The 27,912-nt window shown below is 42.1% G+C and overlaps 1 protein-coding gene across 1 annotated transcript; it reads right to left on the bottom strand.

Annotated features, from left to right (window-relative positions):
- Positions 1–338: 338 nt before the first annotated feature.
- On the bottom strand, positions 339–27,383 carry LOC144664665 (cyclic GMP-AMP synthase-like receptor 2). Its single transcript, XM_078525840.1, has 2 exons — positions 26,263–27,383; positions 339–1,880 (listed from the first exon to the last, which is right to left on the bottom strand). Exons 1-2 carry the CDS (start codon positions 27,029–27,031, stop codon positions 391–393), a joined length of 2,259 nt encoding a protein of 752 aa, XP_078381966.1. The 5' UTR covers positions 27,032–27,383; the 3' UTR covers positions 339–390.
- Between the last annotated feature and the right edge of the window lie 529 nt (positions 27,384–27,912).

The following is a 27,912-nucleotide window of genomic DNA, read 5'->3' as shown; positions in this document are numbered from 1 at the left end:
ACTGTCATTCGTCTTCATGCAGTTTAACAGAAAAAATATTCTTCATGGCAAATAATTACAAATTCTTTTTAAATGTATCATGTTTATTATCTATAACACTATAAGGAAGAATATGTACAAGCCAAAAGGGATATCTCTATAGCAGTATACACGCAAAATGGAAAAGGGGGCAAATATGGAATATCAATGGCAGTTTATATAAAAAGGTCCCCATAACAAGGATGGCCAGTACTGGAGTTTGCCATGTCTATCTATATTTAGTACTTGATTCCTTCGTCGTACCCCCCCCCCCCCCCACACACACACACACACACACACACACACACACACACCCAGCCGACTCGTTCTCCAACATCTTTTGGAGGTTTCTTTTACAGTGCACATTGTTAGTTAACAGTTTGTTAACTCTTGCTGCATTTCAATCAGCCTGGTAAACTCTTCCTCAGAGAGCTGCCCATGTAATTCTTGTTTCGACAAGACTAGTTCTATTGCGCGAAGCTTGCTTTGTTTATAACCAGACCAATTGATAGTCAGGTAGATTTCGGACAGTACAGTTTTGTCCATAAGGTATGCCACAGCTTGGTAAGCAACATAGGCACTCTCTAAATGCAAATGCAGCAGATAGTCTGCTAGATAGCGCATCAAAAGAAACCTTTGACCTTCCATGGTTCGCTTCACTAATGAGCCTGTTACTGCGGTGGCCTGTTTTGTTGGTTTGCCAAGAACTACCATCAAGAGTTTCAAAAATTTCTTGGCGTCATCATCTTCTGTGTAGAATTTGGGGCCGTTCACCCATTTCTTTACCACAAAATCATAAATGGCGTCACAGTATTTCTCGTGAATGCGTGCAGCCCAGAAGAGAGCATCTTTCATGGCAGGATTGGTAAGATATTCGTGAAACTCTAAGGAGTTCTTTTCAAAGCCAGGTTCGCTAAGTGTACTGGGATGGAGGGTTAAAAATGTGTTGAACACTGCAAGTCCCACAGCACTGCTCTCTGTTACTTTCAACTGATCTGCGGCTAGGTACTCCTCTAGCATCGAAAGCACCTTGCTTGATGCTGGACTTTCAACACCATGCGGTGAAACTTCAGAAAGAGCTGAAAGCAATCTTGCATACTCTTGAGTAGAGTTTTCCTTCAGGGTAGCTTCGTGCAGTAGCTGGGCTTTGTTGACAAGGGAACCAGCATTGCCCACTAAGTGGCTTGAATTTAAGATTTTCATTTCTTTTAAGGTGTAAGCCAAAGCCATCACAAGAAAATTGTATTTGCAGTTTTGAACAAACTTTTCAGGGTTTTCTTTGAGTTGATGACTGAGCGACGTATCAAAGAAAACCGGAAGTGCTTGATTGCCTTCAATGTAACGACACAGGGATTGCGTTACAGTAGCTCGGATGTCCCACAGAGCGTGACATGCATTCTTAATTTCCTCCGCAGAACGGTGATCTATCATATTATTCTTAGAAATGAAGTAGCTTGGTACAAAACCATTGGCATAGAATGAGATGATAAAATCTAGAAGTTCAAGAATGTTCGTTCCTAAACTCTGTTTTTCCCAGGATTCGATTCCCTTCTTCTCCAGGAACCAAAACAAACATGTTTTCAGATGATACGACGCGAACACATCAATGTCACGCAACTTCATCTCACTTTTGATAAGTGCTTTCAGCACTGAGTAGGCTAACTTTTGATCCTCTGTTAGGGATCGGGCAAGCATCATTTCAGCTACAGAAAACGAAAACCGCCATTCAAAATCTTGCAAGGTGCTTGTGTGGGACCCGACTGGTACAAGATGGCAACCCTGGGCTGATATGGTGGAGATTACCTCGCTGCTCGACCAGGAGTGAGGTCTTTCTCGGTGTATCCATTCCTCCGCTTGTGAAGGTGTTGCCAGGCAGAAGAACCGACAATAAATCCACCAATGTCCTTTTATTTGGCTGTCTACTCGAATAATACAGTAACCGATCGAACAAACACACTAACAACAGATCGACCGAATTCGCACGAGGTTTTAACCTCGTTCCCAGGTTCTCTCGTTCCAAGGTTCTTACGTCACTTATATAACGTCACACACTCCCCGACTTTGAAAATGTCCTCCGGGACATTTGCTACTGCAATGTTCAGTGGAGTTCTGAGCTCCCATAAAGATATGCCACATTAATAATATTCTCACTCTCATTGCTTGTCTTCCTTGCATTATGTGGGTTGATCAGGCCCAATGTCAGCAACTTCATACAAACAAAACTTAGGAAAATACAAATCTTGAAAAATCTATCCATGTTCACTCATAACTTAAAGATGGCACAGTCATAGTTCTTGAATAACTATATCACTTATTTGCCCATTTGCAAGGCATGGCAGCACAAAAGAAAAGACTAATAATTCCACAAATAATACAATAAATATCTGTTCAACAACAACGTCATTAAGAGTCTTAAACAGTCAATAAATCTGGATGCATCACGCGTACATCATCTGCATATAGGGTGGGTACACCAAAGGAACATAACAGGGTGGTGCATGGTACTGGTGTGTAGGTAACATCTTTGGTGGTTGGAAAGGTGGATACCACCATCCAGGTACAAGATTGGAACCAGTTTGAACACTGCATATGGTTGGCTGTCCCAGGGTATTGTATGTAAACATCCTTGGTGGCTGACGAACACGCTGGGGCCGATTTGGTTCTGAAACTTGTTCTGGTTCTGGCTGCTGTTCTGGTCTAGGATCCAACTCTAGCTGTTGGTCTAGTTCAGGATCCAATTCTGGCTGTTGTTCTGGTTGGAATTCTTGACCTGGTTCAAGCTCTTGTTCCGGTTCAGGGGTGCTTGCTGAAGTCTCATCATGGTTTGGTCCTTCCTCCACTCCTTCAGGCATGGCTCCATCCTCAGCATATTCTGAGTGTTCTTCGCTAACTTCCTCAGGTCCTGTCGTAGATGTTAGAAGTGGCAGTGTGTCCAAATCTCTGGGTACCAGGCCAGGTAGGACCTCCTCCTCATCTTCACTTTCGCTCTCATTATGGTAAGGTTGATGACCTCTCTCTTTGTGCTGCCTAGTACGAACAGATGTGCTCCTCCTCACTTGGACTGGCTGCTGCACGAACTCCTGAGTATCTGCATGGAGGAAGTCACATGGCAATAAGAGATTTCTGTGTAGTACTCTTGTCTTGTCTGGGTCCCCCTCTGGGCTCACCTGGTAGATGGGCAAGTCCCCTTTCTGCTCTCTTACAACATGTATTTTCTGTTCCCAATACGACCGGAGTTTCCCTGGCCCACCACGCTCTGACAAATTTCGGACCAATACTCTGTCCCCGGGTTGCAGATTTGAAAATCTCACTTTACGGTCATACTGTCGTTTGCCATCCGTTGCAGATTTGGAGGTGTTCTTTAGAGCCAATGAATATGCTTCCTTCATAGCAACTTTCCACTTGTCTGCATATTCTGTGTGGGTCACGTTAGCTTCCTCTAAAGAAGGTCCAAATATCAGATCCACTGGCAGGCGTGGTGACCTCCCAAACAGTAGGTAAAACGGTGAAAACCCAGTTGATTCACTTTTGGTACAATTGTAGGCATGTACAACCTTGGGCACATACTCCGACCACTTAGATTTCTTTTCTTCAGGTAGTGTTCGTAACATTGACAACAATGTCTGGTTGAATCTCTCCGCTTTACCATTACACTGTGGATGGTAGGGCGTGGTCCTTGAACGTATCATTCCACACGACTGCTGCAACTGGTGAAACAAATTGTTTTCAAATTCTCTTCCCTGATCGTGCAGAATACGGGCTGGCAATCCGAAGTGAAGTATGAAATCGTTGTAGAGTTTGTCGGCTGCTGTCCGAGCTGACTTATTCCTAGTAGGATACGCCTGCGCAAATCGTGTGAAGTGGTCAACAATAACCAGAATGTATTCGTACCCACCAGAGCTTCTTTCCAGGTGCAGGTAATCAATAGAAATTAACTCAAATGGTGCATTGGTGACAATAGGTTGGAGAGGAGCACGTGTAGAGACATTTGGTCGCCTTTGCTTCAGACAACTGCACACCTTGGTCACGAAGTGAGTAATGTCTCGCTGCATGTAGGGCCAGTAAAATCTCTCGCGGGCTAGCTGAAGTACTCTCTCTGCCCCCAAATGACCCATCTCTTGATGCAGCTCCTTGTAGACCAAGCGGTGAAATTGCTTTGGCAACACCAGCTGTAAATTCTGTCCACACTTTCTTCTCAAGATTCCATCACTTCCAATTTCAAGCTTCGGCCATTCACGTAGCAACTTTCTTGTATGGGGTAGTTCTCTAGAGATTTCATGGATTGCTGGTTTGTGTCCATTGAGTTTGTATGCAATGACTCTGCCAATACTTGGGTCTTGTTTCTGAGCTGTCAGAATGACTTGAGGCTCGATTTGATGGTAATTCCTGGAATCAAGAAGATTAGAGTCGAGGTTCAACGCATCTGTTCTATCACTGACTGCTGTTATCCAGACCGTATCACCGTTCTGAAGTGCCTTCACACCAGACAAAGTTGCACTGATCACATCCTGTGAAGTCTCTTGTGTACAAGTAGGAATGTACTGGTTGATGTCCAAAGGAATTCTTGACAAGGTGTCAGCATCTTTGTTTGCTTTACCAGGTCTGTACTTTATCTCAAAATTGTAATCAGCCAGCTCTGACACCCAGCGATGTCCGGTTGAATTAAGTTTCGCTGTCGATAACACATACGTCAGGGGATTGTTGTCCGTGTAAACTGTGAATGATGGTGCGTAGTACAGATAGTCCCTGAACTGTTCACAGATAGCCCATTTCAAAGCTAAAAACTCTAACTTTCCAGAATGAAGGTGATAATTTTTCTCTGCAGGAGTGAGTGTTCTAGATCCATATCCTATTACACGCATTTTACCAGACTGCCGCTGATAAAGCACTGCTCCCAGCCCTTCATTCGACGCATCTGTGTGTAGTACAAATGGGAGATCATAATCTGGATAACCAAGAATTGGCGGGTTAGCCAGACAGTCCACAAGTTTCTCTAACACTCCTTGATGTTCTTGTGTCCAAACAATTGCATGCCTGGATGACGCTTGTGTCCCATTTCCTTTCTGACTACGCCTTTCTGTTTGATTAGGATGCCTGCTAGTCTTGACCCCGGGTGCTTTCAAGAGTTCGAAGAGAGGCTGTGCAATTCTGGAGAAGTCCTGTATGTATTTTCGGTAATACCCCAACAAGCCCAGGAGTTTTCTCACATCGCCAACAGTCTTGGGGTTAGTCTCTTTGAGTGCCAAAACCGCCTTAACATTTGAAGGATCCACTCGATATCCGTCAGCAGAAACAATCCTCCCCAGGTAATTGACCTCCTTCTTGAACATCTTGCATTTTCTGGCTTTCAGCTTTATTCCGTGTTCACGTAGTCTCCTCAAAACTGTTCGAACATTTTCTATGTGCTCCTCAAAGGTTCTGCTGAAAACAATCACATCATCCAAATAAGGCACGCAAATTTCATCTCTAAGTCCTTCCAAACAGTCCTCCATAAATCTTTGAAATTCTCCAGGAGCATTTCTGAGACCGAATGGGATCCTCACCCACTCGTACAGGCCCCACGGTGTTACAAATGCAGTCATGTGTTGACATTGAGGGCTGATAAATCCCTGGTGATAAGCATTTCCTTGGTCCAGAAGAGAAAACCACTTGTTCCCTCCAAGATTCTCAATGGTTGTTTGTACCCGAGGAAGCGGATGTCGGTCCGGTACTGTTCGCCTGTTCAGCTCACGAAAGTCCACACACAGTCTTAAAGAACCGTCCTTTTTCCGCACACAAACTACTGGCGATGAGTAGGCTGAGCGTGACTTCCGCACCCATCCACGGTTGAGTAAGTCTTCAACATGTTGCTTCACTTCTGGATACAAAGGCTTTGGAATAGCTGTATAGTTTTTCTGGACTGGACGATTATCGGACAGGTTAATTTTGAGTTGCAGACCTTCCGCGCTCCCTACATCATCATCATCTTTCGAAAAGGAATCTGCTTCCTCTTTGAGCATGTTCACTACTGCAATTTTCTGATCTTCTGTCAAATCTCCTAAATCAACATCTGGAGGTGGATTGCTAGTGTCACTTTGACATTCCTTCATTACAGTTGCATCTGATTGCAATTCGGGCTCTTCTCCCTCCTCTGATGATTTGTCACTAGAAGGAACACAGTCTGCTGAACTTTCTTCATCCTCTCTCTTTCTTACTTCTAATGGTGTTACACATTTGACTAGCTGGAGCTTGCCTAACACTGTCCTGTTCCTCAACGTGATGTCATGGTCTGTGGTATTTCTCACTTGAATTTTGACACGTGATGAAGCACCACCTCTGATAGTTACTAATGTTTCAGGGACCTCAAGTCCTGATGGCCATGGTGATTCAACATCTGGTTCAAACAACACTGGAAGTCTTGATTCAGTTGGGCCAGTATTAACAGAACAAGTTACTACCACTGTCTCATTCTTCGGAACTACCACATCCCTTTTTGTTACTTTAACACTACACAGTTCACTTGGGGTGTTAGTCCTAATGAGACCAATCAAAGCTTTAACATTCTCCTGCTTTGCATTTGGAAGACTAGAGCTCAAGGCATTGACCAAAGTCTCTTCATAATTGCTTGGTGGCTCACTAACAGGGTTTCTCACAATTTCTTCAATTACATTGTATCCAATAATAGGGTGATCCATAGCTTCTGTTGAGATCAGGAAGGGTACTGACATACCATGTTTGTCATCTGAGGTCATTAGTTTGAAAGAAACTTCAATCCATCCTTCATATGGGATTTCTGTACCGTTAGCTGCTTTCAGATCAAGTCCTTTGTCATTAAGTAGTTCATCCATTTGACGACTCTCAGCTGTAGGCAGGTTCTCAGCAATCCAATCCTTGGAAACAATAGAAACTTGGGCACCAGTGTCCCATAATGCTTCAGTTTGAACATTGTTCATAACACACTGAACCATACATCTCTTTCCCACCAATTTTGCAACTTTAGCATGTTGGTTTGGTGTTAGGTGACTAACATACATGCCACTGTCAGAAACATCTCTTTTCTCCTCGTTAGACAGATACTTGATTGCACTACACAACTGCTTATGCTTAATCCAGTGGGCTCTTTGGCATTTCTGAGAACAGTAATGCACTGAATGACAATTGGAACATTGCTTTAAAGATAATCCTCTCCTGCTACAGTTAACACAAACATGGGACCTTTTAATGTGGTCATCAGCTACTCCCTGTCCCGCGGTGGTAGCCTCCTCTGGTTTCCCTGATTAGGTATGTTGGCTGCACCCCCGCGACATCCTCGTGCAAAATGGTCACTTGAACCACAGCGGAAACAGTGGTCACAGAACTCTTGGTTTGCTGTTTGGCATGCTGGGCAGACACGTCTCCTTTGGTTCTCAAATGGTTGCCTAAAGTGAACTCTGTCTCTCTCTTTGGTATTCTGGGAAGCCATGGCTTCTTTCAAGACAGCAATATCCGATTGGACAGCCTCAAGGGTGACCATTAATCTGACACACTTGCAATATGAGGGTTTTGGCGCAAATCCAAAAAAATGCGTTCGGGGCTTCGCCTGGCTCGCCTGCCGGCTTCGCCATTCTCGCCCCTCACTGTTTTTTTGGATTTGCGTCCAAAACCCTCATATTGCAAGTGTGTCGGGGTTAGATGACAGCCTTTCAACCCATGCACATGTATCTAGGCAAAGGCACCCTTTTAACACTTGTTGAGGACTGTCCTAAAACAAGTGGCCCCCGCCAAGCCCCAAAGAACAGGCGCGCCAGAATTATTTTTCAATTGAACAAATATTTTTTACTTTGTATATGCACCAAATGGCTGCTGCAAGATATTCGTCAGAAGTTTTGCAAGCTATGATGGAGGAAAACCTCCGTGAATTTCAAAGAAACCCGCAAAGAAATTTGTCTTTTTTACTGGCCAACACCGATTTTAACGATTGGCTCCGAGTATGGAAAATGGACATACCCGAAACCGAAAAAAACAACAAAGATCTTTTAATTTTTGCAAAAAAACACAAAAAAAAGTTTTATGATCTTTTGGAAAGTGAAATTGAAGAATTGAATGACATAAAAGCAAGCTTCGGGCTTAAAGTAAAATTTTCGATGAAAAGAAACGGAGTTACGCAACACATGGAGCACTATTTCAGAGAAAGAGAACCGCGTCTTTTTACAAAAAACACCAAAGACCGAATAAAAAAAGAGTTTGACGAATTTATTGACAAAGCAAAGGGAGAAATCGAGGCTTGGTCGGAGAGGGGCTCGGGGTGGGTTGTTAAAAGAATAACAAGGGCGTACACCTATGTTGCGCGTTATCGGCCATTGCGCGGAGGAACTTACTTGCCTTTGCCTCCCAAACTGGCAAACAAAAAAGCAATTATTAACGTGCAAAACAGTGACAACCAGTGTTTAAAATGGGCTTTGAGAGCTGCTTTATTCCCGCCTGCGAACGGAAAAGATCCTCAAAGAACAAGTAAATATCCCGTTGATGACGGCATAAACTACAACGGAATCGATTTTCCGACACCCCTAAAGCAGATTGACAGGCTTGAGGCGCAAAACAGAAACCTTGCAATAAATGTTTTTGGGTGGCACTTGAAAGACGGGTGTGTGATACCTCTCAGACAAAGCGAAAAAGAAAACAAAATACCCCGTATAAACCTTATGTTGATTGAGTCAGGATTGAAACAGCACTACTGTTTTATAAAAAGAATTAGCGCTTTGTTACACGACCAAACCAAACACAGTAACAAAAAACACTTTTGCATGATGTGTTTGACAAATTTTACAAGAGAAGACTTGCTTGAAAAGCACAAAAAGTATTGCAATGGGGTCAAAGGCAAGCCAACAAGAATCGAAATGCCAGATGAGGAGAAAAACACCCTTTCTTTTAAAAACTACCAAAAACAAATGAAAGCGCCTTATACGATTTACGCCGACGGCGAGGCATTGTTAAAAAAAGAGCGCCGAGAAACGCCCGAGAACCGCCAGAAAAGTTACACGTACAAAACAGAAAAGCACGAGGCATGCGGATTCGCTTACACGCGTGTAAGAAGTGATGGTGAACACGAAAAACCATTCGTTTACAGAGGAGAAAACGCCGTTGAAGTATTTTTGAACTGTCTTTTAATTGAAGAAAAGAAAATAAGATATGAATTGTCAAAGCCAAAACCTCTCCTTATGACGCAAAAAGACTGGGCAAACTTTAAAAAAGCCGAAAACTGCCACATCTGCGAAAAATCGTTGGTGAAACAAAACTTTTTAGACTCTTTGCCGGTTTGGCTTAAATCTAATAAAAAGGAGTTTGGTTACTTAGGACAGTTACACAAAAAATGCTATTACGAAAGAATAGAATTGGCGAATACTCTTAATAGCGGGAACCATTATAAGCTAAAAAAGCTTGAAAAAAAATCACACAAATTAGCCGCTGAAAACCAAAAAAACTGCCTAGCGTGCAAAGAGCCGCTTATCCAGCCGAACTACAAGGATGCGGTGAGGGATCATTGTCACATAACAGGCAATTTTCGAGGAGCCGCGCACAACGTGTGTAACTTAATGATGAAAATAAATCCAAAAAATATTCAAATACCAGTTGCATTTCATAACCTGAGTGGCTACGATGCTCACCATTTGATGCAGTCAATTTCGAAGATTTCAAAAGAGGCACAGAAAGAGGTAAAGTGTGTTGCAAACAACATGGAAAAATACATTACATTTTCACTGGGGGGTTTAAGGTTTATTGACACTTTGAACTTTTTACTTGGAAAGCTTGAAAAACTTGTAGAAGATACGCCGAAGGATGCATTAAATATGACGAAAAAGGTTTTCTTTGAAAAAAGTGAACTGTTGTTAGACAACGGAAAATATCCAAGCGAATACGTTGAAGTGTGGGAGGAATTTAATTATAACAACTTGAGTGAAAGTTTTTTTAAAGGTGGGGACGAAACTAAAGAAAAATGGCAAATTGTCAATAACATCCACATAACAGATGAAGGATACAAAGAAGCAAAAACCATTTTTATAGAAAAATTTGGCTTGTTAACACAAAAGGGGATTTATCCCTATGAATACATGGACTCATGGGAAAGATTTAAAGAAACAACTTTGCCGAAAAAAGAAAAGTTCTACAGTAAACTTACAGGCGAGCACATAACAGACAAAGAGTATGCACACGCGCAAAAAGTGTGGGAAACCTTTGGCTGCCAAAATCTTGGAGACTACCACGATTTGTATATCAAAACGGACGTTACCCTGTTAGCGGACGTTTTTGAAAACTTTCGAAAATTATGCCTTGAGAAGTACAATCTGGATCCCGCAAATTATTACACGTCGCCAGGTCTTTCTTGGGATGCGCTTTTGAAAAAGACAGGTGTGGAGCTTGAGTTACTCACAGACTACGAAATGCACCTCTTCGTCGAAAGGGGAATAAGAGGCGGGATTTCGTCGGTAAGCAAGAGATATGCAAAGGCGAACAACCCATATGTTAAGGGATTTGATCCGAGTCAACCAAAAAAATACATAATGTATCTCGATGCGAATAACCTTTACGGGTGGGCAATGAGCAAGCCGCTTCCGAAAAGTGGTTTTAGATGGAAAAAGGTTATGCCAACAGAAAAAGAAATAATGACAAAAAAAGAGCATGCAAAAACTGGATGGATTATGGAGGTGGAGTTAGAATATCCGAAAGAGCTGCATGACGCTCACGACAGTTACCCATTAGCGCCAGAGAAAAAGAAAATAGACAAAGAAATGTATTCGCCTTACCAAAAGAAATTAATGAATGATCTTGAATTAAACCCCCCAAACACTGAAAAGCTTGTTTTAACGCTTGAAGACAAAACCAATTACGTCGTGCATTACCGAAACTTGCAGTTTTATTTAAAACAGGGAATGAAACTCAAAAAAGTGCACAGGGTTTTAGAGTTTGAACAGGAATGCTGGATGGAGCCCTACATCCGGATGAACACAGAATTCCGAAAAAAAGCAAAAAACAACTTTGAAAAGACCTTTTACAAGCTAATGAACAACTCGGTTTTTGGAAAAACAATGGAAAACCTGAGAAACCGTGTAGACATAAGAATAGTAAGAAGCGACGAGACAAATAAAATAAGAAAATTGGTCGCAAGTCCATTGTATTCAAGGCACGTGATGTTTTCAAACGATCTTGTCGGAATAGACATGCGAAAAAGTAAGCTGTTTCTCAATAAACCGGTCTACACAGGCATGACTATCCTTGACGTAAGCAAGCTATGCATGTATGACTTCTTTTACAACCATCTGAAAAAGGAGTACGGGGAGCGTTGCGAGCTTTTGTATACAGACACAGACAGCCTTTTGCTTGTGATAGAAACAGAAGACGTTTACGCGGACATGGCAAAAAACATCGGCGAGTACGACACAAGCGACTACCCCGAAGAGCATTCACTTTATTCGAAAGAAAACAAAAAGGTGTTGGGGAAAATGAAAGACGAATGCGCAGGAAAACTGATTTCAGAGTGTGTTTGTTTGAGGCCGAAAATGTATTCAATAATGACAGAAGGTGAAAGCGAAAATGAAATCGAAAAAATAAAGAAAAACTTTCCTGAGGCAAAAATAAAAGAGTGCACTTGCGAAGGGGAAAAAATGCAGGTAATAATGGCAAACGACGAAGAATTGGTCAAAAAAATAAAAGAGAAACATCCGAAAGCAAGTGAGTCAAAATGTTGTAACACGCTGAAAGTGGACGAAAAAAATATAAAAAAGGCAAAGGGGGTGAAAGAGTGCGTGACGAAAAATGAGATAAATCATAAAGACTTCAAAGATGCACTTTTTCAAAACAAGGAAAGCTTTCACGAAATGCACATGCTAAGAAGCTATGCCCACGAGATGCATTCAATAGTGGTAAACAAAAAATCGCTGTCGCCATTTGACACAAAGAGATGGATAAATGAAGATGGGATAAACACTTTGGCATATGGGCACTATCGGATGGGTGCGGAGCACGAGAGCGAAGCTCTTGCAGAGAAGGGGCAAAAAAAAGAGCCCACCGCCCCATAAAAGGGAGTGAAAAAACTAACTAGCCGCCAAGCAAAGGTCTCTCTAGAGTGCTTTAATAAATAAAAAGCCACTCAGGAGTGCCCAAGGGGCTCAAGCACTAAGGGCTTGGTGGTAACTGTGTATTTGGAGGAATAACAAGCAATTCTTCACGCACGAAGCCGCGCTTTGGACCATCGTGCAAGTAATAAAGAACTGGCTGATTAGGTTTAGTAACAGACCTTTCAATGCTGTAGACTTTTAATGACCAAATCGGATCTGTAGCCCTTTTTACGCCGCCTTCCAGCTCGCCAGGTTGGTAGAGATAGCGCACATTAACGAGAGAGGGGAGTTTTTTTTCTTTCTTGCCAACAGGTCTTGTATATTTTGAGGACGGTTTTGACGAAACAGCCTTTTCTTTGATTGCAGCAGCAGGTTTCTTACCAGTAAGACTGGTTACTTCGTTGTTCAGAGCGGCAACAACTTCGGGTAGCCTTTTTACCCACGCTGTCGACCGCTGGCCAGATGGCAGGTTCATCTCGACACCGTACTGATAACCAAACAGGCGCCCTGCCAGTGTTTGATTAAAACGTTCAACAATAGCTTGATCTCTGTGAATGTTAACACGCCCGCGTCTAATATAGGTTTTGTGATTTTCCATTTCTTTGGTAACAGCTCCCATGAATTCGCGACCAGGGTCAACTTGCAGCATCTGTGGCCATTTTAGTGCACTTCGCCTGTAAATTGTCTGAAAACCTTTTGCAACCTCAGTTGAATCTTTGGAGGTCAAAGGCTCGGCCTCTTTGAATCGGCTGGCAACGTCAACAACAGTCAGAGCGTATTTGTAAACTTTTCGCCCTCGCGGCAGTTTGTCGTGTGGCAGAAAAAGAAGGTCCGCCTGGTGGACCGCGTTTGGAGAAGAAACATCGAATTTTGGGCGAGGAACGTATCGTGGTGCCGGAAGGTAGATCTGCCAAAGGGCCTGCTTAACGAGCCACTTTTTTGCGGCATCTTCGGAAACCTTGGCCGCCTCGGCTAATTTTTTTATCGCTGCAATTCCCTTCCAGTAGCCCTGGGGGCTATAGTAGACTTTCGAGATTTTCTTCGAAAAGTTTTGCTCCGCAAAAATCTTTGCATCCATGTGTATACAAGAAAAAAAGAAAAGTTTAAAGAAACCGAAAGGCAGCGTACCCAAGTGCAAGCGCGCCAGCGCCAACGAACATAAGTTCACCTTGTTTCTGCTGCTCACTTGGCTGATAGAAATCAGAGAACTTGGGTTCTTTCGGAGGAATCATTTGTTTGTCAGGATGTGCCTGGTTGTAGAGTTTGAAAGCGTAGTCTGTGTTCGTAAAGTTTTGTTTCGCTTGCTGTTTGATCTCATTGTTGGTTTCGATCCAGTCGAGAAGCTTCGTGCGGTCGCGAGAGTACTTCGCGTAAGCTGCCTGGTAAGCCTCGAGAGCTTTGTCGTGTCTTTCTTTTTCTTTCAAAGCGGCGTCATCTCCGCCACCCAAAGCTCGAGCAAGATAGTTGCCGCCAATGAAAGCAGCAGCGTTCAAGATAGCTCCGCCAGCCATAATCGCGACGCTTGCCATTTTGTTATTATACTATTCTAATTTTTTTTTAATTGGTTGGGAGAATTTTCTGGTCCTCGAGATACTGTTTAAGTGCAACGCTGCCAGCCATGACGGCTGTGAACTTTACATAGTTCATAAAACTGCTGCTTGGGTCGGATGTGAAGTTTTCTTTTACAACTTTTTTGGCAGCCCAGCCGATTCCGGCGGCAAGGCCAGTGAGAGTCGCGGCATCCATGAGTGTTTTTACGAGTTTGTTGTCAGACATGGCGGTTCAGTATAAAATAATAAAAAATATTCAATTGAAAAATTTTTTTGTTTATTCTTCACCGTTTTGCGAAGCAAAGTTTGCAACTTCTTCACCAGATTCAACTTCTTTTGTTTTTTTTATACCTCTTTTAAAAATTGTATCCTCATCCTTTTGCACCCGAATAGCGGTTTTAACGCAAGTTTTGGAAAATTCAAACCAAAGTAATGCAATACCAGCCATAGCTGCACCTTTAACAAGGCTGTCAAGAATAAAACCAAGGGACATTGTCGGTATAATAAATGAAAAAGAAATGTTCAAAAGAAATTTTTTAATCCATCGGACGGATTCCTCTTTGTTTGCGAGGTCTAATGGCATTTTGGATTGTCGAAGGCGTGTCTGAAGAACGCGTTGCAACCCTTCCAATACTTTCTGCTGTAACGCGCAAAGCGCGGGGTTCCTCTGGGACCCCTGGTGTGTCATCAGTTATAAGAGTTGGCGGAGCTTTAAATGTTGGACTTCTTTTTTCGTTTATAAAGGCTTTTATGTCTTCGCGTTTCACATAAGTTGTAACGATTGCAACGCCGATACCAAGCAAAGATATCCATTGATTTGTGGTGAGACCGCTTGATTGCGGCTGAGCCTCGGGCGGAGCTGGTTCCGTTACGGCCGGTGGTGTTACATTTCGCTTTGCAGCAGCAGATTTCTTTTCCTTTTCTTTTGCAATTATTGCAGCAGCCTCGACAGCAGCTTTTTTCTGTGCTTCACGAGCCTGTTTTGTTTTTTCAGCTGCAAGCTTGCCAGCAGCAACTCGCTTTGGATTTTTGGCAGGCTTTGTTGCTGGAGTTGTTGAAGTAACTTGTTTCTGTTCTTCTTGAGCGATCGGAGTTGGTTCGAGCTCGGCCATTTATAATAAAAAAAAATAATATTTAAATAGAAAATTGCTCAGCAAGATTTTTTGCTAAGCAATTGCTAAGCATTGTTCAGTAATTACTTAGCATTTTCTTAGCATTGCTCAGAAAAATCTTCAGTAGTGTTTGTGTCCGCATCTTTGGAAGCACCTTTGGTTTCGCACAGCGAAGTGTGCGACTTTGTAGCTTCGTTTAAATCAATGTGCTTTGTTGTGATGAGCGCAGCATTTGCAACGGCAAGAAAGCGGCCGCATTTCAAAGCCAGACCGCCTGCCAAAGTGGACAGCTCTTTGCTGATGATGTAGTCGTTTTTGAGTTCCTTCTGATAATCATTGACGTCCTTGATATTTACGGCCATACCAACGACTTTAGTAACAAGAAAAATAAAGCTGTCAATCAAGCTGTCGGTTGTTTTGGATCCAACGTATGCCTCATATCTCTTTAAGTACTTTTCAACTTCTTTATCTGTCAAGCGCTTCACCTGCTCGTGTGTCAGTTGCACACCGATTGCTTCTTTGGCTTTTCCTGTTGAAACAAGGATTGCAAGCTGTTCACGCAAAGCAGGAATGTCAGGGCCTTGAATGAGTGCCATAGCGCTTTCTGTACTTTCTGGTTCAGCTCCTAGCAGTTCCATTACGGAAGCTAATTCTTGTTCACTTGCAGCGCCCTTGACGCTCTCGGGAGGAGAAGTTGCGAACGGGTCAGCCATTTATTACTCTAAAAAATATGTTCAATAAGAAAATTTTGTGCCGTAAGGGTGGCGATGAGAAATGACAAGATGCGAAAACTTATTTTTTTTTAGCTTTAAAATGATTTCTTTGTAATCCTCATGGGCAAGTTCGCCAGCGTAATCCTCAAAGATTGCCTTCGTGGTCTTGGCAGAGGGGGTGTAAAAGAAAACGATTGCCGCAACATTTTCGCGGAATGAGGATGTTATGCTTGTCAATTTTTGAGTTAACACCCATATGCTCAAGCCTGCGTGGCGAGCAGAGAAAGCAAGATTCACCAACTCCCCTGTTCTTCCTTTTACATCTTTCGAAGCAGCACAGTCGTCGAGGATGATAAGCGTGTTCGTACCCTCAAAAAGAAATCTTGAAAGCCTTAACCAAGATTCCACCTCGTGCTGCTCACAAATTAAAACAAAAAATCGAAGATCTTCCTCAGCAAAGCGATAATAAGTCTTGTTGTGCGCGAACGTCGGGCAGATGAGCACGATGTAGTCAAACTTGCCTCGGAAAGGGCCACAAAGCTGATTGACCACGTATCTTGTTTTTCCTGAGTTCGTTGGTCCCACAATGAGGGCGTTGAAGGGTATATTGGCAGGATCCATCTTCGTTCGTATATGTACCTAAGGTACACTTTTTCAAAGAAAAAATTATAAAAGCACAGATTCTAACTGCCTGCCAATTATATTCATTTGGGCGTCGCTGATTACGTAAATGTGGCAGTTCAAATTACCTGAGCCGCTTGCTTTCCTCTCTAGCTCAAGCTGGACACCGTCCTTTGTGTTCACAAGGCGCGTGCCGCTTCCGTGCATCGAGTGGTCAGCCATGGAACGCAGATCAATAAGAAGGCCAAACTTGTCTTCTGTGTAAAACTTTTGCAGAGTCATGTGCTGCGTTTTATTTTTTTCTTTCATGTAGAATCTTTTAACTTCTCCCCAAATGTCCATTCCTTCGATGCCGTTGTTGTACAGCATGTTTGGCGAGCCGTTGACAGTGATGCTTACTTTTGTAAGGTCCGGGTTAATGTACTTTTCCGAGCTCCTTGCACCTTTGTTATATTGCTCAATAAATAGGAGCAAGATACCTTTCATGGACCTCCTCTGCGGGTTGACCCTTAGATTAAGACGTGTGTCGGAGCCTTTTGCAAAAGTCACCACTTTAACACGCTGGATGTGGTCGTAAGCGAACTCTTTGCCGCCCGAATAAGCGCTGAACGCTTCATCTGCAATTTCCTTGCTTCTTATCATCTCGTACTCCAGCTGGATGTTTGTCAACTTGTATTTCAGTTTTGTTGTATCTGAGCCTCTGACCACATGTTCGGCTGCCGCGAGCTTCAGTTCGAACACAAGATCGTTGTATAGTGCCTGAGGATAAAATGCCCCATGGTCAGTTAAAATCTGGTGATCCAGACGGATGCGGTATTTATTACCATATAGCTCATTCAGCTTTTTTTCTGCTTCGACTCCTGAAGTTTTCTTATCGCCAGCATTTGAGCGAATTTTGTTAAGGTCCTCGCTCTGAATGCCCTCTGGCACCCTGTCGTCGCGCTCCTCCTGCGAAAGGAAAAAATCCTCAAATATTTTGTAGATGCCATAGCCAACCGTGTCCTGCACGACGGTGCCTTCGTACTTTACAACAAAATCGTCGACCAGAGCTCGGCTGACGTTGTCAACCAGAAAGTTGTTGGCATGGCCTCCGCTCAAGTCGATGTTGAAGCGCAGCGCCAGCGAGCCAGGCACAATGACCTCGTTTTCGTTCAGCTTGGGCACTGAAACATACAACGTTTCCTCTGGATTGGCTTCTGTGCGGTCAAAAGTGATTCGTTTTACCGCGCGCTCGGCTTTCAGTGCGCCGAGTATTTTCTCTGTGCGTCCCGGTCGAAGGTTTTCTTGAACAGCAGCCATCTCTCGATTGGTTTTATTGTTAAATTGAAAAGTTTAATTTAAAAATATATATATATAAATTAAGCGATGGCAACAGGTGGTGGTGATTTTGGATTCGAGGACCCTGATTTGGACCAAGATCTTGACCACAACAGTGATAACGATGATGAAGAGGAACAAGAGGTCGACACAACCCGACCATTTCAGCCCGGGGAGGCATCCACACCCTACCATGGGGGTGAACAACATGAAATGCAAACGATGCAGCACGAACAGAGCGGGCTGCCAGACACATCCTACGAAGAAACACCTTTTCTTGAAAGAACCCCTTCGATAAGTGATCTTCAAAAAGAAAGTTTTTTGCGGCAAAAACTTAAAAAAGCTGTAGACACGATAAAAGGCAAATTCCCCAAAGCAAATTTTGAAAAAATTAGAATTAGAAGAGGCACTGGGAAAAATGAGGGGAAAATTGTTGCTATAGGAACTAAAAAAGGCGAGTACAAGATTCTAAAAGATAATGAGTCAGGCTTCATGAAAAACTTTTTAGACAGCTTCAAAGATGAACTTGGGCCGTCAGCTGAAAATCTTATTGCTCAAGACAATGAGAGCATAAGAGATGAACGTCAAAGATTAAGAGAAGCTGAAAGTCAACTACAACAGGCAGAAACAATTGCCATGCAGAAAGAAAAAGCCACCCAAGAAGTAGAAGATCTCAGAATAAGAATCGAGCGAACAAATGCCAAGATGGATCAACTTGGGTCAAATGTTGAAAATGAATCAGAATTGCGCAGACTTAATCAACTAAAAAAAAATCTTGAAAAGGATTTTGAAAACGCAAAAAAAGAAGTTGCTGCTCTTGAAAAACAAGCTAAGCAGAAGGCAAAAGAACAAACACGAGTCGACCAACTAAGGGCAAGCCTCGCTGCCAAAGAGAGCGAAAGAAACACTTTTCAAGAAAGGCTCAACGACACAAGAGCTTTGGATGATCTTAAAGAGCAAGAAGATGAGCTCAAGCGCCAAAACGAGGAAGACAAAAAAATTATTGAGGATGAGAATGCCTCCCCCACTGACAAACAAGCCGCGGAAGAAAGAGTTGCGGAAAGAACCGAGGAACTTGGACGCTTGCAAACGCAGATTGCCGAAAGAGAAAGAGCGCTTCCACTTCGTGAGAGGATCAAAGAGATCTTCAAAAAACATGGCGTGACATTAACAGCAATACTTCTGGCTGCTGGTGTCACGATTGGTTCTGTTATTGGAGCCATTACAAACGCGTTGAAGGCCACCGGCAAAGCGTTGGGAAAAGGCCTAAGTGATATTGGCTCAAAGGTAGCATCAGCTCTGCCTGGTCTTATTGGCTCGATTGCGAAATTTCTTTTCAAAACCGCTGGTCAAGTAATTGGATTTCTTGCAGAGCACACCTGGCTGCTTATCCTTGCTGTGGTTGCTTTTCTTGTTGAAAAATACATCAAAAAGAGACGTTAACGCATAAGGGTGTAGAGCAAAGCTGCTGCTCCAACCGCGCCAACAGCAACAGTTGCTTTGTTTATTTCGTGTGAATCATTGGCTACGGCCTTCGTAGCTTTAGCGCTTTGCGCGTTGCTAGCTGGTGTTTCAGCAGCGCTTGCGGCGGGTGCCTGATTTTTTTTTGCTGTGGCGCTCTTGTGTATAGGATTTGAAGGGTGGCTGTTTGGTGGGTTGATTTTTGATTTTCCTCCGGCCATCAGTTTAAGAGCTGCTTTTTTTGTAGCTTTATTAACCTCATCATTCACTCCTAATTTCATCCCAACAACAGCCTGCTTAAGCTGGTTATTGTAGCCAACAACGCTTTCTGTGTTTATCACCATACGAGCGGGCATCAGCCAGGCACCTGGGCAGACTGCAAGGTTAAGCCGAACCTTAGCTTCGTCGATGGCTAGTTGGTATCTTTGGACCGACTTTGCCAGATCAGGTTGCCTTATAGCGTCTTCAACCAACACGAGGAACTCACTTTGCGCTTCCTTTGCACGGCCGCCTGTTCCAAGTATGCTACTTCGAACGTTCACCTGCGAACCGAGAATACAGTAGACAAAAGCCTCTATCGACTGGTTTACTCTCGACAAACCTGCCTGAGTAAGCCCTTCAGTGCCGTTAGGACAAAACCAGTCTGCCTGTGCATATGCAGCGTCGTCTGGCTCGATGTATTGAATCAAGTTACCTTTGCTTGCAGTTCCACCTTCATCCGAAAATTTATCGTAATCGGGGTATTTTGCTCCAGTTTTGTTTGGTCCAATGTTAGTAATCCAGATATAAACGTTACCAAGTCCGTGGTTTGCGCCTGTTGTGAAACGGAAATCGCTTGACGGGTCGACACCGAACTCAGCGCATATTCTTTTGTAAGAAGCCACGTCGTACTTGTTGTCGAACTGGCTAAAAGTGGGGTCGCCTGGCAAGGCGCTTACGCTCTGAATTCCCCCCATCTGAAACAATATTCGCCTTATCGTGAAATAAACGTGAAAAAGATAAAAATTACGCACAATCGGTGGCAAGCTAAGAGCTGAGTGCTCTTCATCGAAAATATCTCGACTTATACCGCAGCCTGTTGTCGCGCACCATACCGCAAAGTTAAGTTGCTGTGGCCAATAGCCCATATTTTGGCTAGCAAGCCACCTTTTTGACTCTTTTCCTGATGTATGCTTCAGTTTTGTTTTTTGAAAAATCTCTCTTAATTTCGTTGTGAAATATTGGTCTGGTGTGACGTAGATGTTGATTTTGCTGTTAAATATTTTTTTCAAACTCGGTGCGGCTTCGTGAAATCCAACCGCGGGAATTGGCAAAGATGAGCCTTTTGCGCCGCTTGGTGACAGCTGTTGTGGAAAACCGCCTGAAATTTGATTCACCCCCAGTGCTTTTTTCATCTCTGGGCTCCAATATTTGCTGTCAGAGCCAAAAACATTTATCAAATGGCCTTGCCCTGCCTTGTAATAAATGTCTGCCGTTGCTGTGTGGTTGTACGCGAACTCAACCTGTGCAACAAATTTTGTTCGGTCAGAGTTTGGATATTTTGCAAGAAAAGGTTTCCATGCATTGTCTTTTGCCGCTTTAGAAATTGTAGTTGCTTCTGGGGTTTTCATCCACTTCATAAAACCTCTTGTTTTTGCATCCATGGTCCTCTTTTATATTAAACATTTTTTATTTTTATTTAATATAAAAATGGTTGTGCTGACTGTTACCACAAAAGAAAATCCGAACACTGTTTATTTTGACCAGCCTATTCCAAAACCAAGCTATATCCGGCTTTTAAGTTGTTCTCTTTACAACAGCTGGAATAGTTTGGAAAAGGATGGAATAGTTTTTTATAAACAAGTGAACAAGGAAGAAAAGGCGCGTTATATACGGCAAGGAAACTTCTCACTCGATGACATTGGGAGTATTTTTGAAAAAGGATTTCCAGAGAAAAACATGTTTTCTGTAACAAAAGGCATTGCAGGCCGTTCATTGATAATAAAAGCAAAAGAGCCCAATTTAAAAACTTTTGGACTGAATGAAAGTCTTATTAAGTTCTTTAATTTGCCTGGGTTTGAGAATTACGCAAGTATTGAAAAGGAATTTTTTGAAACAATTGAGGTAAATAATGTTTCAAATCCTAAAAATTACTTCATCAACTGTGACCTTATCGACAAGCAACAAAGCTTGCTAAATGGTAAGCCATCAAGCCTTTTAGCGTTTTTTGACATACGTGGAAAACCGTATGAAAAAGTTTATTACCAAAATACACATTTTAACGTCTTGCGCGACGTTTCTGCTGAAGAAAATGTATCATCTCTGACTCTTTCGATTAGAGATGAGAATGGAAAGCCATTCGATTTTAACGGCTCAAATCTTACATATGAGTTGGAATTGAATTAAATTAAATACAAAATTAACTTTTATGTATACGAGACCATGTCATCTGCTAATGTTCTCCCGAGTGCCCCTGCTTATGGTGATCGCGAAGAAACACAACTTTATCCAAGCCTCCCAACAAATGCCGAGAATTTTCGGCTGACTGAAATAAGTAAAATTGAAAAAGAAATATCCGCTGAAGCTGAGCATTACAGGCTTGTGTTAAAAAAATATAAAAAAGTCCGGAAAGTTATTCACTATTCCGTGGTCTGTCTTGGCGCCGTGACGGCAGCTCTGTCTTCTGGAGCTGTTGCGACTTCACTTACTGGTGTTGGAATTGTTATCGGCGTTCCTGTTGCAGCAGTAGCAGGTATATCTGGCGCAGCTTCCACTGGCCTGTCAGTTATCAACAAAAAGCTTGAACGTAAAGTTAATAAGCACTCAAGAATCCTCGCTCTGGCTGTTGCAAAACATGACTCGATAAACAGCTCTGTCTCACAAGCTCTGAATGATAATCTTGTTTCTGACAAAGAGTTTCAACTGATCTTACGAGAAATGCAGAAATATCGTCAACTTAAAGAGACTTTACGTTCAAGCTTTGCACACAAACAAACAAATTCACAGCCAGACATCGAAAAAATACGACAAGAGATCATGAAAGCAGAAAGACAAAAAATGAAAAAAAAACTTCTCGAAAGCACCACCGACATTTCGAAATAAAATTTCAGTCCAATAGAACATTTTTTCATTTAATGAAAGAATGATTGTCTGCGCTCATCTTGTAGTTTACTTTGTGATGGAAGCATTGTCGTTCGAGTTGCAAAAAAATGTTCGAGACATCACAAGAGAGGTTGTTGTTTGCCTGAACGAGGCAAAATAAAAGGTTAAAGCGCGCTTAAAGTGACTTTCTGCCGAGTCGAAATCAGATTTGAGAAAATAAACACTGGATTTCATCTTAGTGTGCAAAAAAATAAATATAACATTTGAGGCTGTGGTTTCTTTTTTCCACGATCCACGATCCACGATCCCTCTTTTCCAAAAGTCCCAAGCCCCCTCAGCCTGCCCGTCACGCTCTGACTGTGCCCGCCAGCGAAAGACGTGCCCCACATTTTTTTTATTATTCGACCAAAACAATAGGTGAGAAGCAAGGGTTATTTCACTTTTATTTTTTCCGGTCATTAAATAAGAGGGGCTTCCCCTGGGTTTTTTAAGAAAGGGAAAGCTGCGTGGGTTTTTCCCTGTTTATTTTAATTAAAGGGAAGCGGCGGGGGGTGGGGGTAGAATGGAGGGAGGGTTGTAAAACAATAAACACAACACAACAGTTTTTAATTAAAAAAATATTTTATTGAACTTGGCTGATTTTGGTCAATTTGGGTTACGCCGTAACCCGTTTCTTTTGTTATTCTAATTTGTAATTAATTAAGGCTAAAAAAGATTTTGCCAAAAAAATTCGTTTTCTTCGCATATTTCACGAATGATTTTCATGTTTGACATGAATGTACGAATTGGAATCGCACAATAGCACAGTCGCGGATACTTTTCAAATAGATCGTTTAACGCAATTAAAAAATTAGCATAACGAGTTGAAAACCCGCACGACTGCCTAATATTTTCGTACTTCGACCGCGAGAGAAATATTTTGCCATCTCTCAATAATTTGCCTTGTCTAGAAGCAAAATATGCGGTCTTTTTCTTGTAAGCTAAAATAGCTTCAGTTAGTTTTTTCAAAATTTGTTTAAGGTCTTCTTCATTGCTGGCTGTTTCATTTATAAGACCTTCGTAATTCATTTCTAAATGCTTCATATCCATAAACTTTTTTAAGAGGTTCTTAATCTTCTCTTTTTTATCTTGGTTCAAAGAAGCCTGTTCGCTAACAGATTGTGCTTTGATATCTGTAAAGCATTTGGTTAAATAAGGCTTAATTGTAGGATATTTCTTACCAAGATTAGAGAAATTTTCGTAAACCTCTTGAAGCATTTGATTGCCAGCCATTTCTTCTGAAGTAAATAGCGTATGCAAAATAATATATAGTTATGATTAACCTGTGATTGGCTGATATAGCAATTACATCAGCAATTAAATTATTTCGGTAAATAACCTTGGGTTAATACACGTGACGAAAATACTATAAATAAATAAACGTGACAAAACACGAGAAAGGTTTGATTGCACGTGCCAGAAAGCGCAATGAAAAGGTATTGATACACGTGCAAGAAAACGCTAGAAAGATATGGCTTGTCAGAAAACACGTGAGAGGAAACAATACACGTGTCAGAAGGCACTAGAAAGGTTTGGTACACGTGTAAGCTAAGTCAACGGGATAATATTGGTTACAGAAAGCAAACAAAGTTAAACAATATTTAAGCGCCGCGATTGAGCTTGTTGGAGTCATTGTCACTAAAAATAGCTTAATGATGTCATTTTCTTTACTCTGTATATAAATCAAGCTAACACCTGGATATCATAAAGAATGACGAGCCAAACGCCAACAGAACGTGTTTTACTTCACAATCCTCGAGTTTATCAATTTTTGGAAGAAGTGGCAACACAAACAGTTACTCCACAAGAGAAACGACTGATAGAATTCCAAAGAATCTGTATTGCAAGAAAAAAAAAAGCCTGAAAAAGATCAACAACATCGAGGCAGCAATACGCGGAAAACTTAATTTATGCACTCACCGGAGCGTGCAAGTTTTGTTTAGCTTGTTAAAACGTTTGCGACAACACTGCTGTCTAATTTTTTTAATTTTTCAATCAGCTCGTCTGTTAAAAAGATTGTTATTTGTTTTTCATTTTCTTTTGTTTTTTTGTATGTTGTAAACGCTTTTCCATGAGATCTTTTCAAGTTTTTCTTTACATTCAAGTTAATTTCTCCAGTTCTCCCTCTTCCCATCTTCGTTTACTCAATAAGAGCATTTGTTCAATTGAAAAATAATTCTGGCGCGCCTGTTCTTTGGGGCTTGGCGGGGGCCACTTGTTTTAGGACAGTCCTCAACAAGTGTTAAAAGGGTGCCTTTGCCTAGATACATGTGCATGGGTTGAAAGGCTGTCATCTAACCCCGACACACTTGCAATATGAGGGTTTTGGACGCAAATCCAAAAAAACAGTGAGGGGCGAGAATGGCGAAGCCGGCAGGCGAGCCAGGCGAAGCCCCGAACGCATTTTTTTGGATTTGCGCCAAAACCCTCATATTGCAAGTGTGTATCTGTCAGGCCTGTCAGACTTCGCTTCCTTTTTTGACCCAGGCTTTTTCGGCTGCGGTTGATCACCTGATTCGGTCTGCTCGCCTTCAACTTCCAAACAATTTACTCTGATGTTTTTGTGATTGGTAGCTCCAAGCTTACCCTTTCGCTCTGACTCTTCAGATACAACCACGTTGATTTGTTCCATTAACTCTTCATCAGTAACATCTACTTTCTGGAGGAACGGCCGCAATTTGTTACGGACAGATTCATCTTGTAGGCCAGTTTCAACAGCATGCAGAAACAAGGGATGAACCAGAGATGATTCATATTTTACAGCACCACCCTCAGCTTGCGATGCAAAGAGAACCTGTTGTCTTAGATCAAGGGCCCTGATTAAGAAGTCTTGGGGAGTTTCCTTCGGTGATTGGCACATTGTTGTTAGTTCTTGGTACAGTTCAGTACCTGACTTCTGCTTGTAATGGGCTCTTAACATCTGCCTTAGTTTTGCCAAGGTAAGCTCTTTCATGGTTTCTAAGTAAGATCTCAACTTCAAGCTGGGACTAATAGCACGAATAACTGCATCAATTATCTCCCGTTCTTTATATCCTTTCTCACGCCCTGCATCTATTTGGCGAATTAAACTAACGAAGGACAATCTGTCTTTTTGTTCCTCTCCTCCAATAACACCCATGATCTTAAAATCTCTCCTAAGAGCAGTTTTTACATCAACGAGTGACACGTTACCTTCTTTTGGTGATTTTGTGTCCTCCTGCTTTACTGAAGCCTGCTCCATTTTCTTCTTGTACGACTCCATCATTTCCTCGAATTGTTTACATAGTGCTTCGTATTCCATTTTCGGTTTTACAGATTCTTCTTCGTTTTGTCCTGTTTCTTCGAGTGGTGGTGGCGTCCCAGCAATGAAATTCTTAAGTTCCGTAAGATATTCAACTTTACTTTCCGTTTGTCCAAGCTCAACTTCAACTTTTGCACGAACGATCCGCGACATGGCAAGCTTACTCTTTCCTTTGTATTCCTTTGATTCCAAACCCACATGCTCCGCTAACTGCTCCATTTCCACGATCGGGAGCTTACAAATTCCTCCCTCAACTTGAAGTTGCAGTTCTTCGAGCTCTGAATCCATCATCTTTCTTCTTGTTACCACATCAGCTTATGTTCCAGTGCAATTACAACAACAACAACAATTTATTGAGGTATTTCCATAAAAATACATGGCATTACCTACTTACACTTGAGAAATTACAAGTAGTATCAGAAATAAAACAAAAATGCGATTTTATCATTTGGAAAATAAAGTTTCATGTCTAAGAGACATAGCTTGAAAAACAAAAGCAGCAGTTGATCGACAAACAGCAGGATCAATGCTGTTACAAAGAAACAAAGATTTTGCATTAATATCAAACTCGTTAAAAATACTATATTTGGCGGTTATTTCATTAAAGAACTTTAAACGTATGTTTTCGTATAGCTTGCATGAAAATAAGAAATGCATTTCGTTTTCAATTTCATCCGAATGGCAATTAAAGGATTCGCAAACCACAATTTACCGCCATTTTCACCATTTCTTCGATCGGCATTCCTTCGCTTTGATCACGGTCTCCACACCAAACAAACGCAAAACATCGGTCCTGGCGGGGTCGCCAAATGTTGCCAGGCAGAAGAACCGACAATAAATCCACCAATGTCCTTTTATTTGGCTGTCTACTCGAATAATACAGTAACCGATCGAACAAACACACTAACAACAGATCGACCGAATTCGCACGAGGTTTTAACCTCGTTCCCAGGTTCTCTCGTTCCAAGGTTCTTACGTCACTTATATAACGTCACAAAGGCCACGATTCACATTTCAGGCTATAAACAAAGTCTCGATCAACGATGAATGAACCCCCAGTATAAGGAAGAGAGTAAGATGGGCCGGTAATGGAACCATCGCCTGTAGCCATCAAGAGGGCGTGACTGAGACGAATCAACTTTTGACTGCTCTCGATGAATTGAGCGTTCTGAAGACAGTGTTCCTGAATAAAATCTGAATCTATCGGAGGAAAGTATTTCTTGTTTGAAACGTGTACATACCCTGGGTGTCTTGCGTCGAAGGTGTACAAGGTGTTATCTGCGACGTCCGTGTTTGCGACCATGGTTGGGCCTTCGCTACGTTCGCTGCCTCCAGACGATTCTTGCTCGTCGGTAACGCTCTTCTTGACGTCTCTCTCCTCTAACTTCATACCTTCGTGTACTTTTATGTTGGTTCGAATGATCATATGGTCGGCATCAGTGTTCCATGCTTGACGCTCCTCTAGATGAGGAAGAGAAAGTCCTTCGAAGCCACTTCCGGTATGAATGACTTCGACGTCAGGATTTTCTTGGCAACATTTTTCTAAATCTTGAGCGAGTTGATTAATGTTTTCCTCCATGTCTGCTCTAAAAATATTAAAAAATGGCACCAAATCTAATGCCAAATTAAAGTACACTTTCTCGGAATCTTCCATGTTGGTACCTGTTGCTACAAGATAGTGATGACTGGGCTCCTGTGAAAGGATAATCTCCGGTAGGAGCATGGGAACGAACCAGTAAGCATATACCTTCTGTCCCTTGTCACGCATTCTTCACCCCACGCAGATGGGTGCTAGTACGTGCCATCATTGCCTCAATACTACCAATAGCTGTATTTAGGAAAAGTTGTACTGCCAAACCTTCAGGAAAAGCGCTACAAGATTACGCTTTTGGGAGACGGGAATTATAATAATTACGAAGGTCAGCCAAGTCCACACTTTTCTTAAAGGGGTACCCCCGGAAGTCGATTCAGTGAAAAGGGCAGACAAGTAGAGTGGTGTAATAAAACGAAAGCTACAGGAAGTAGGTGGTTTCCCCTTTTCCAAGATTGAAGAACGATGGAGAAATGTCTTTTTAACACACATTTTAATGAATGATCTACGATCATGTTACGCGATATATTTACTGCAAAACATCAAGGATACTGGTACGTTATATCATCTTTATATTTTACGTCAGAAAATCCATAGGTACTTATCTCGGGATGTAGAAAGGATTGGCCTTCAAAAGAAGTGAAGGGTGATCGACGAAAATCGTGTTTTTTTTCAAAGGAATCCTCTAAGGTTGGTGGGCTCTGTTAGACTTATTTTTTTACTCAAAGTTGACCTTTGCAAATTTTTTTTAAAAAAAAACGTAAAAGGTGTTGGGTATTTTATTTGTGAGCGTGGCTGGAAAGGTTGTTCATGTCATATTTTACAAACTTTAGATTTAAAAACTCTGAGCAATACCAGAACCCGACTTTAAGACCCTAACGAAACGACGATCATCCCGCAAGTTTCATATGGGAGTGCCCACCTCCCCGCCAGCCTCATCATTCAGAAGCTCTGATACGGTGTGAAAAATCTTCTTTAAAAACAAATTTCAGAATTAAGCCTTGAGCCCTGTTTAATTTTTTACCACCGGATAACAATGCAGGAAGATTCAAAATTTA

The sequence above is a fragment of the Oculina patagonica genome, chromosome 9 (genome assembly GCF_052425735.1).
Source record: "Oculina patagonica isolate OP01 chromosome 9, crgOcupat, whole genome shotgun sequence".
Taxonomy (NCBI): domain Eukaryota; kingdom Metazoa; phylum Cnidaria; class Anthozoa; order Scleractinia; family Oculinidae; genus Oculina; species Oculina patagonica.
This window is presented reverse-complemented; position numbering and strand designations above follow the sequence as displayed.

Coding starts and splice junctions, on each gene's coding strand:
- LOC144664665 (XM_078525840.1), bottom strand. CDS start 27,031: ATGCGTGACAAGGGACAGAAGGTATATGCTTACTGGTTCGTTCCCATG. Junction 1,881..26,262: donor CCTGAAATGTGAATCGTGGC/CTTTGTGACGTT, acceptor GCCTGGCAACAC/CTTCACAAGCGGAGGAATGG.